The 10,739-nt window shown below is 46.0% G+C and overlaps 1 protein-coding gene across 3 annotated transcripts in view; it reads right to left on the minus strand.

Moving 5' to 3' along the window:
- Positions 1-6: 6 nt before the first annotated feature.
- The window catches only part of LOC115234796 (3-phosphoinositide-dependent protein kinase 1), a 329,059-nt gene continuing 318,326 nt past the window's right edge, over positions 7-10,739 (minus strand). For 2 of the 3 annotated variants that reach the window (XM_029806134.1, XM_029806135.1), the window contains 3 exons: positions 2,008-2,253; positions 474-1,895; positions 7-289 (listed from right to left, as the gene is read on the minus strand). In XM_029806134.1, coding sequence (XP_029661994.1) covers positions 176-289; positions 474-1,895; positions 2,008-2,253 — 1,782 coding nt within the window. In that variant the 3' untranslated portion in view covers positions 7-175. Of the gene's footprint in view, positions 290-473; positions 1,896-2,007; positions 2,254-10,739 lie in introns of those variants that run through there. The other variant, XM_029806136.1, reaches the window with a different exon arrangement.

Raw genomic sequence — 10,739 nt, forward strand, 5'->3', positions numbered from 1 at the left:
GGTTCAGCGCGCGACAAGTCTATTAGTCTACTTTTTACAACGGGCTATATACGCGAACAATCGATTCGTCGTCTTTTCTCATCGGATATGGTCCGATCTTAGTGATCGCCACTCACTAACTTTACCATTGCTCACTATATGTTTTGTCTTTCGAATCTCTCCCGAGCGTCCCTTTCTAAGCGGCGGTCGTCTCCTGCAGGCCGTAACAATGGACCCGCATCTCTTCGATAGCTCTGCACCATTCCAATGCAAATCCCTCGGGATCTTCGAGATAGTACGTCCTGTTTGGCTGTAAACAGTAGAAAGACAGAAATTTAGATACATTGTGCATGTACTCCTTCGATATAATATAGATAGAATGGTTTGAAGCATCTTCAAATACGATTTTGTGATCTTTATCAGAATAGTATAAAACTACGGTACGTGTCTCATCTACTATTTTTCTTTTACTATAGTAATTCAAAGACACTCACCGTATGAACAAAGAAGATCTTGAAATTTTTCGGCTCAACCCTCAATTCAGGGCTCCAGGGTATTTCGCCCTTGAGCACCATATTGATGGGATCGATATAGTATAGGTGCGGTCCGGTAGTGAGCAGGAGCATTCTCCGTCTGGTGAACAGACCTTTTCTTTTGTTGATAAAGCCCTGCTTCAATATCAGATTGCCTTCGACGAAGGTGTCCCACTGATTCGTGGCACGCTGTTTTTCCAGCCGCATCCTGATCTGCTCCGGCGTCAGATCGGCGATTTTAGCGCCGCCGTCGATGTTGTTGTTGATCCGCCTTCTTATTGGCTTCACCGCGGCCGCGATAGTCTTGCTGACGGGTTTGCTGACGGCGCTCTGTTCCACACCGGTAGTATTGGTGGTGACATCATCGTCATCATCCGTATCCTCGCCGATACCGAGTCCTAGGAGTCTAGTGAGCTGTTTGTCGTCCAAACCGGGTTCGAGATTGTCGGGCACTCTGTACTGCGATCTCAATTCCTCATGCTCCGACGTGCCGGGAAGATACGGATAGATGGGTGGTGGTGTCTGCTCGTGGAGGGTCTCGAAATCGACGCCCTCGAAGAAGGGATGCGCCCGAATGCTGGGATAACCGGCGCCATGCTCGTCCAGAGCGCCCAGTCGCTGTGTCGGCTCCAGAACCAGGAGTTGACTGACGAGCGACTTTGCCAGCTCGCAGAAACCGTCCGGTATTTCGTACTCGAGTTTCAGGATCTTTTGGAATATCATGTACTCACTCCTGGAGCGGAAGGGCGGCAGGCCGGCGACCATCTGGTAGACGATACAGCCCAGGGCCCAGAGATCGGACGCCCTGCTCGCCGTTTTGTCGGTCAGTAACTCCGGTGACACGTATTGAGCGGTACCGACAAAGGAGCCCCTGCGTTCCCTGCGGTATTGCTGTTGCTGCTGGGCGTCTGGGTCTCCGTCCGAGGCAGTCGTCGTCGTCGTCGTCGTCGTCAGCACCGTTTCTGGATCGTCGAGAATCTTGGCGCTGCCGAAGTCGGTGATTAGCACGTGCATCTTCTCGTCCAGCAGAATGTTCTCCGGCTTGAGATCCCGGTGAATGATACCGAGTCCGTGCAGGTACTCGAGACCGCGTAGAATCTCGGCCGAGTAAAACTTGGTGCACTCGATGTCGAAGGAGCCCACCTTGTTGATGTACGGCAGGAGCTCGCCGTTTTTAGCGTACGACAGGACGAAGTAGAGTCTCTCACTATCCTGGAAGGTGCAGAACAAACGCACGAACGAGTGCTTGGCGTCCGCGAGCATGTTCAGCACATCCTTCTCGCGCTTCACGTATTCTGACTTCTTCTCCTTGAGTATGTGACGCTTCTCGCATACCTTGATCGCGTACTCCTTGCTGGTATGGATATCTTTGGCAAGATAAACCTGTCGAATCGAAGCAGCTCGGTTATTTCATACTTATTTTTTCGTAATTAATTACAAAAAATTCTTTTTACGTTTATATTTAAGATGAAGAAGTGCAAGAAGAGAGACTTACGGTAGAGAAACTTCCTTCACCGATCACCTTGCCAAAGATGAAGTCCTTTGGGTTACGCTTGTGCGTTGGTGGGTTGATGGTGGTGAGGGTCGGGTTCGTCGTCGGTGGAACCCGGGGCGCCAGGGTGCTGGGAGGCGCCACCACACCATTGGTCACGTCGTTCGTCGGTGGAGACATTCTAGACACCGGCCCCTCCACCGTTACTGCCGGCTGTGGCGAAGCGGTAAGCGCCTGGTTCGCCACACGCTGCAATCAAATATACGCGACTTGTCAGGCACACTGTCGGCGATCGATCTATTTTCGCTAGCGGATAACGATTTGCTAAATGAAACGCACAACCTTGTCGACTTGCAACTTTATACCGATAGCGCGTTAGCTGTAATATAAACTTGATAATATGCGAGTCAAATGTCACACACGTGATAACTGTCGTTTTGTTCCCAATTGCGAGATTAATTTAGAATTGAGGCAGGTCTAAGTCTCACCGATTATCTTGCGGTTCGTCGAGGATGAAGGAATAGAGAAAAAGAAGGAAAGAACGAGCGATGATCGCGGGAATCAGAAAATTGCGGGATTCGACGACGTTAAGACGACCGCCTCTTCGCCCCCCCCTCCCTCCCCCCTCGCGAACGTTCGCGCGCTGCGGCCTCATTATCCTTTCCGCTCCGGAAGACGCGAGAGACACTCGCGCAGAGGAGGAGGCACGGACCTCTCCCGTGTCCGGCATTTAACTCCTCTCATCCGCCAACGGTCGTCCGGTACCAGGAAATCACATACCGGAAGCGTGACGTCACCCGCGACCGGCCGACACGTGGCCGCGCCGTGCGGGTCAGAGGATGATGACGACGGGAGGAGGACAGAGGCTTCGTCGTTCGAGCCACGCAGAAAAGTAGAAACGCATTCGTGCGTGCACGCACGGCCCACGCGCGCTGGAAGATCAAGGCTGACACGCGACCGAAGTCCAAAGTTTACAAAATTAATCGCGCGCGTTTCGCCATTTTCATATATATACCTATGTATATATATACAATATATATTTATTTATTTTTTCGCGGAAGCACATCCGCTCTTTCGAAACTCGCAGGCTATATATGTATATAGACGAGACGATATTTTAATCCGCGTTAGAGTTTAACAAGAAGCGCTGGTTGAATCCGTTTGCACGCAGAACAGCTTTATAATGATGAGAATTTCAAAATGTGTCGAGGGGAAGGGGATGATTCCGCTACCGTTAACAAGGTTGCGACGCAGTATCGAAGGAACAGGAACGAGCCGTTTTCCCCGGCGGATTTCCTTCGTTGCAACGGAACGATATTATTGTCAGCTACCTCTTTCTCTCTCTCTCGCGAGAGAGAGAGAGAGAGAGAGAGAGAGAGAGAGAGAAAACGTGATGTAGTGCGTAATTGCGACCCGTTTGCGAGACGCTCTTTATAATACGCTAAACGACTGGGTCGTTCTCTCACGCGCGCGACCTCCGGTTCTTCCTCTTCTTGTAACAGAAAAAAAAAATCGCAAAGGGATCGGTACTGGAGCGTAAAAGGGTATTATATCGCGATACAGGTTGAGCAACAGATGTTCTACCTGGTACCTGCTCGCAGGGGGTTGAAGACGATTAAATAGTGCTACGTTTAGAGAGGTATGAAATTCAATGGTCGAAGGGGTGAGAAGACCTGAAACCGGCCCCCGGAGGTAGAACGTGTCGAGTATTTCCGTTCCCAAAGAGGAAGGATCACGATCGCGCGTGTTCTCGCGAGATAAATGTCCCTCTTTACGTGCTGTCCTAATCGTCCCTCATTTCCGGCTCGAAAGACGATCGAGCTCTCTTCTTTCCGCCGTCATTATCATTGCACTTCCGCCGAAAAAACGATCCCCGTGTAGAGTCTCGTATACAAAGCATTGGCAACAGGTTTCTCGCCCTCGACAAGATGCGCGGCAATTCTTCATTCGTCCTCCTTTCTTTCAAGAGTCTTCACATTGATAAAAAAAGAGAGAGATATTGTAGAATAGAAAAATCTAAGCTGCGAACTTTCAGCTAAACGAGATGTCCCAGAAATCCCCTTTCTACTCTTACAATTTTTGCTACTTAGCTACTTTTTAATTAAAGGAAAAATTCCATCAATCCCATTCCCATCGTCACTCTCACAAACACCTGTCGCAAAATAAAATAAAAATAAAGAGCATCGAACAAACTCGACTATACATTCTTGATTATGTATCCATATCATTAATCTTCGCGGATAACTTATCAGAACTAAATAATGACGGAATAATTACGTCTACTCTACTGGAAATCATGGGATGATGGATGACGCGAAACTGCAACTGGCGACAGCCTTATGCGCAGCTCGTTGAATCCAGCTTTACGATTATTTGCGACAGCTGTTCGACAAGGAGAAACACTCTGTTTGAGTTCGCAGCGATGAAGAATCGATACGCAATAAAAATAATAATAATCGCGGACAACAAAGTCGCGCGCGAGAAATGATATAACGAGACGATCGGTAATGAATTGCTCGCGAGCTGAATTGATCTCGATACATCGTGATGTTTTTGCAATTGTTTTCCCGAGCCGAGCGATTTATCACAGGCCGGGAGTGATTTCGGCGAGAATTGCATAAGTCGACGACGATAAACGCGAGTCGGCACTTCTTATTTTACGCGGCCTTTTCTTGCGGCCTGTCGTAATTTTCGGCGCGCGAACCCCGGGCACGAAGGGTGAAAAAGAAGCCGCTAATAAAAATAAATCGTAAAACCCTCTCAGAAATCGTAAAAGCAGAATGGACGAACGTCCTACGAAAAGCACGGGCGGGCATGTTGTTTGTATAAGAGCAGACGAATTAAGTTTTATCACTTCATCGAGCATTCGACTTTTTATGATTTCCCGGCTCGCCTTAATGAAGCACTTCGCATTTGTTGGAAATGCAACGAGGGCGACGATGACCAACGAATATTACGCATTACTCCGGCGTCGAGTTTCTTCGCAGATGAAGAAAGGGAAGAGAGAGAAGTGTTTCTCTAAATCTTGAAACAAGTGTTCTCTTAAAAATACAATAACAGAAAGAAGAGAAAAAACTAAAAAAACAAATACTTCGAATATATTTGTATCGAAAACTGGAAAAATTTTCCCTAAAATCAAAAAATTTTCACAGTATAGTAAATCAGAATCGAATATTAACGAACAATCGGCCGGCAAGAATACATGCGTAAAAAAATAGCAAACAAAAATCCCGAAAAATAGCTGAAAATTAAAAAAAAAAAAAACAAACCGATGTATATTCTTGCTGATCGATTTCGAATAAACGTGGCACCGAATCTCTCTTAAAACAATTAATTGACTCTGGTAGAGTCAATAATAGCGGGAATAAAAACAGAAATATCGAGGGAGGAATAAATCGCGGGGTGCGAAGAAGCCACGGATTAACGGCGCGCGAAAGAAATCTAATAAAAAATATCCGATCGTGTGTCGTACAAGTCATAACGGCGCGAGAAAGGGGAGAGAGAGAGAAAGAGAGAGGGCATGAAAGGAGAGAGAAATAAAACGGACGATAAAACCCCGGGGCCGGCGACGAAAAGCCGCAGGTACGGTAAATAGCGGCGAGATAGGAGCGATAAATACGCAACGCCCTAATTTCGTGCTACCCCGCCCGTCGTCGTCGGCCATCGATCACTCGTTTACGGATGGAAGAAGCGGGGGGAGAAGAACCATATGAGGTCGACAGAAATGGGGTATATAGTATATACTCGAGGAAGCACTCGTGGTGTACTCAATGGAGAGAGAGCTAAGTTGATAAGAGCTATCGATGTCACGGTAAATCCACTCAAAATCGCTCGAAGAATAAACTGCTCATTTATCTTGAAGACATTTGGTATTTAGAGAGAGCGATCGCGGTATACTCTGTGGGATTATATATTCTAACGTCTTTCCTCTATAATCTATAAAGAGGGAACTAATACCGGACACCGGAGGGGCTCCGCTGGCTGACCCAGACTGATCACCGAGCCGGGTGGTACCGAGACGGGCGTACCGTCTTCGCGGAGGGCGAAAACCCACAGCGGTGGGCCCTTTCCTTTCCTCTCTTTATCTACCTTTTCTCGTTCTTCTTCTTCTTCTTCTTCTTCTTCCCAGGCCGGTTACGAGGCGGGCCCCACGGCGTCAACCATCCGTGTCAGGCCGTCGACCTCGTCGACGAGCATTCGCCCGAGAATCAACGGCCCTACTCGCTCTCTTCTACCTCTCTCTCTTTCTCTCTCTTTCTCGCACGCTCGCCTTGACTCCGCCTTGCCCCGCTAGTTTATTTATTTGCTTATCTATTCCTTTTACCGCCAGTTCTCCTTCACCCCGCGTGCCGACGACGAAGACGACGAAGAGGACGATATATAATCCAACCACCGAGGCACCGAATACCGAGCGTTCCGCAAACGCAAAACGCCTCGCCTCGATCGTCAGATATCGAGACGAGGTGGGGACCTCGAAGAAATAATCGATACCCGGGCGACAGTCCACCGTGGAATGACCTGGGAAGATTTGCTTAGATCGCAGATACCGCGCGACCGGCGCGAACAGGAGTGGGGTATTTCGCTGAAGTATTTGAAAAGCAATCGGCGATATTTGAATTTCGGCCGGTTGAGCAAAGGCCCCGAGAGAGGATGTGGCCGGCGACCCACGGTCCCGCAAAATTTTGTAACTGCTATTTATAGAACAAGTACGCGCGCGCGCGAGAATCCGCGTCAGTGGAGGATTTAGAATCTGTGGGAGAGTCCTAAGTAAAATAATATTTTAAAGAAATATTTACTTTCCTACAATACGTGCTTAATTTGAATCTTTTAATTACGAGAATATTTTTCGCAACATTACTTTATCATATTGATAAATCAGAGAACGAATAATTTCTATTTGTAGATTCCAATAATCGAATATATATAAGATACGAGAGCAAAAATATCGCATGTAAAGAATAATGTCCTATTTGAAAATAGCACACTGTGCGAATACACATACTATTGCAGTTACTACTGCTCTATTCGTTTCGTATCTCGCGACGAAAAGGTTAAAGACTATTCTTGGAGCGCGTCGATACGCGAATCTATTTCCGGCGACGAGAGTATAAAAGGCGTGCGAAAAAGGAGCAGCGCCGCGGAGAAAAGAAAATGGCAAAGAGAAAGAGAAGAGAGAGAGAGAGAGAGAGGCTTGCGCACAACACACAAGATCGACCGCTTTCCGGTACCCCCAGTATGTATATATCGTTCGAGTATGCGCTCGTTCTCCGTCGTATATCCGCTACGCGTCCTTAGGGGCCTCATCCCAGGACGAAATAAACTCTATCCGCGCATATCTTTACTCTTTCTCTCTCTCTCTCTTTCTCTATCTCACTCGCTGAATCACCCTGTATACACCACTACCATCCAGCGGCATTCCAACGGACATTCTAATTTTAGCCCCGTGCTCGTCTCCTCTCTCTCTCTCTCTCTCTCTCTCTCTCTCGTGCATTCTGCCGTCTTCTCTCCATCATCGTCTCTCTCTCTCTCTCTTTCCTCTCCGTCTTATGACGTTCTCTCTCGATACGCGCGGTTTTACCATTTCCTCCTCTCTCTATCCCTTCGCGAGACGCGCGGGCGGAGGACGAGGGAAGGCGAAGGAGAGTGCGATGCTCTCTGTATATATCCGCCGTCGTCGCCCCCCCCCCTCTCCTCTTTTTTCGCGCGTCCTTTCTCTCTCTCTCTCTCTCTCTCTTTCTCTTTCGCGCGTTGCTACTCTCGTTTTTGCCGCTCTCGCAGGTAAGGGACTACGCCTATTGGCGCAGGCGGCCAGCACTTTTGCCCGTGAATGAGATGTTTTGCATTCGCAGACGCTGAGAAACGTGTCGCGAGCAAGCGAGCGAGCGAACGTGGCTAAATTGGATCACGCGCCGCCGATGCCCGACGAGTAAAAGCGTTCGTTTGACGGAGAGAGACCGAGGGAGAATGGAATTGAATAGAATACGGTTTGTTCGCGACGGTTCTAGTAGGGCATAAGGCTCCTCTCGTCTCGACGAATACGACGAAACAAAGATAGGCTTACGGAAAATAAGCATATTAATAGAACGGGAACAAATAGTAAGAGATAAGAGAGAGAGAGAGAGAGAGAGGGAACTCGGTATATATTTTTTAATTATAAAGCTCATTAATTAAAACTCGTTGATTATAAACGAGAGAGAAAATATTTATTAGACTTCGCAATAAATGTGTCTCCCGAGCGAATAAATGAAAGTGCAAAGTACACGATACGTGGTGACAACACAAGTAATGATAAATAAAGAGCCGACTTCCAAGTATCAAGAAAAAAATTTGCGATAAGTTCAAAATACAGATCAATAATATCGTGTTTGTGGAAGGAATGCGATAAGACTTGTAATAATATGTTAAGTGTTTATATCGATCGTAATATTAATCGGCCTTATCGGAGATCGACAAATCAGATAATGAGATTCTTTTCTAATTTATACTTTGGGCAATTTTATGGATCTACGTCGTCACGATCATCGAAAAAATATGCATGAGCGATTAATAGATAAAGCGTGAGATTAAATTCTACTTTGGAGAGAGGCGGCTAGTTACAAGGTTCTTCTATGGAAAAGCCATGTGTGCTATAAAGGCTCGATTTCGAGGGTAAGAGATTTTAACAGAGCAACAGTCGACCTGTAATATATTTCGACTTTGTTGCGATCTGCCTCGAGAATATATGAGATACTAGTTTGAGATCTTAAAAATAATCTTTTTAATCGAAAACACACATATATACACTATCGTGTATTTTCCGATCCTAAGCGGGAGAGGGAGAAGGGGGAAGGGGATAAAGACGCGCGGCAACAACGTTTCTAATGCACGTATGTACCGTTATTGCCGTAGAGCGTGCATATAGGTAAACATAGCTAAGTATGCATATATTGTTAAATTGGGTACTTGAGAATTAACGGGATTGCGACACACGTACACATATGAGAAGCAGTATAAATGTGAAATTAGGATAATAAAATATATATTAGTTAATTTCTAATTATACAATTTTAAAGAGTGCGCTAATTATGTTTGTGTAAATTATATGTATATATGATTAGAAAGGAAAATAAAAATAAAAATAAAAATAGAGGAAAATAAAAATGCGAGGTTGTTTAAACATAAGGGCACTTAACAATAGTTTCGTTGCACTACGCGAGTACCCTAAATTGTTTTTCCGTTCGCATGCAACTCTCGAGGTGAAGGTGAGTTTTCCGCGTTCCTTGCATCGTATAACCCGAGCAAAGTTTCGAGAATTATGCGCTAGATACGAGCGGGGTAGTTTAATCCAGAATGGGGTGGCTTCTCCCTCACGAGAGCGCGTAATCATAATTTTGCCAGCGTTGGTATTTGCATTATGATACATTAATAGGAGCATTATCTACCGCAACGTTCGCGCACAGTCTGTTTGTGTTTACGTCAAGTAGCGTCAGAGAGGAATTATACAAGGGATAATTACAAGAAAAAAATATATGTCGATATTTCGCCAGAGAATCTTCGCGTTCTCTCTCGTTCTTTTTTTTTTCTTTTTTTTTCTTATTTTTATCTCCGCAACGTCATCGAGATTAATGCCGTCCAATGATCGAGGCTCTCGATGCCGCTTCTCGAGACCTTTAAAGTATGTGTTTTCCTTTTCACACGATATATCGCATAAACAACTGATCGCGAACCAAACATGTTTTTCGGTCTATACGGACACACCGCTTATACAACGGCATTCTCTTACGCGCGGGCGTGACGGAATCTCGTTCGATCATTCGCGGTTCACGTGCCACGACCTTACGGCCTTCGTCGGTTTTGATAATCTCTTTCGCTCTTTTTTTTTTTCTTTTTTATTTTCGCCCACCGACAGGATGTCGCACGCGCGACCAACTGATAGTCGGAGAGAGGAGACGCGACGCCCGTTATCAGACCCGTATCCTCAAGCTTGCCGAAAATAAAATCCAAGGCCCAAATCTTAGCGAGGTGAAATTTCGATCGAAATTATCGGTAATTATCGTATATACATTATCAGTAATTAAATTTTCACGAGGGAGTCGAGATAAATTTCTCGATTGACAAATGTCAAAGAAAATTTTTTTTCTCGATTCGTGAATTATGACGCTCTGCGTCGTATATTTTTCTCCTATTGTGTTATTCTCGCTATTTACTGCAATGCTATATTATTTCTAGCTTACGTCACGCGTTGTTTACGAGCGTTGCTGCATCGCGCGTTGACTTAATTGACGGGTCTCTAAGTAATTTCGCAGAATAACATGAATAACCCCGCGATAACGAACGTGACATCCGCGATATCCGGCGAATTCGTTTAAAATTAACTGCGACAGTAAACAACTTTCGAGGGCCCCTTCCCCCCTTCCCCCGCCGGAATCGACCCCCGGTTACGGTCTTTCGAGTCGTCGACGACGGTGGCGGCGGTGAACGAATTTATTTAAATTCGAGCGAGTGTAAATTATTCATGCCGTGAGGCAGTATATTAACCTCTCGCTTTCTCTCTTTCTCCCCTTTGCCCCTCCCTTCGTTCCCCGTTATTTATTTCATCCTGAGCCGCTCGTTTCCCTCTTTCTCCCGAAATGAACGAGTTTCGCTCTTCATCAAATCTCGCATCCACTTCTGCCATAATACTTGCGTAAACATCAATTTATTTCTCGACTTATACGAGGGTATCCTTGTTATCATCAAATATATATATATATATA

The sequence above is a fragment of the Formica exsecta genome, unplaced genomic scaffold, assembly GCF_003651465.1.
Source record: "Formica exsecta isolate Colony F162 unplaced genomic scaffold, ASM365146v1 scaffold207, whole genome shotgun sequence".
NCBI classification, from domain to species: domain Eukaryota; kingdom Metazoa; phylum Arthropoda; class Insecta; order Hymenoptera; family Formicidae; genus Formica; species Formica exsecta.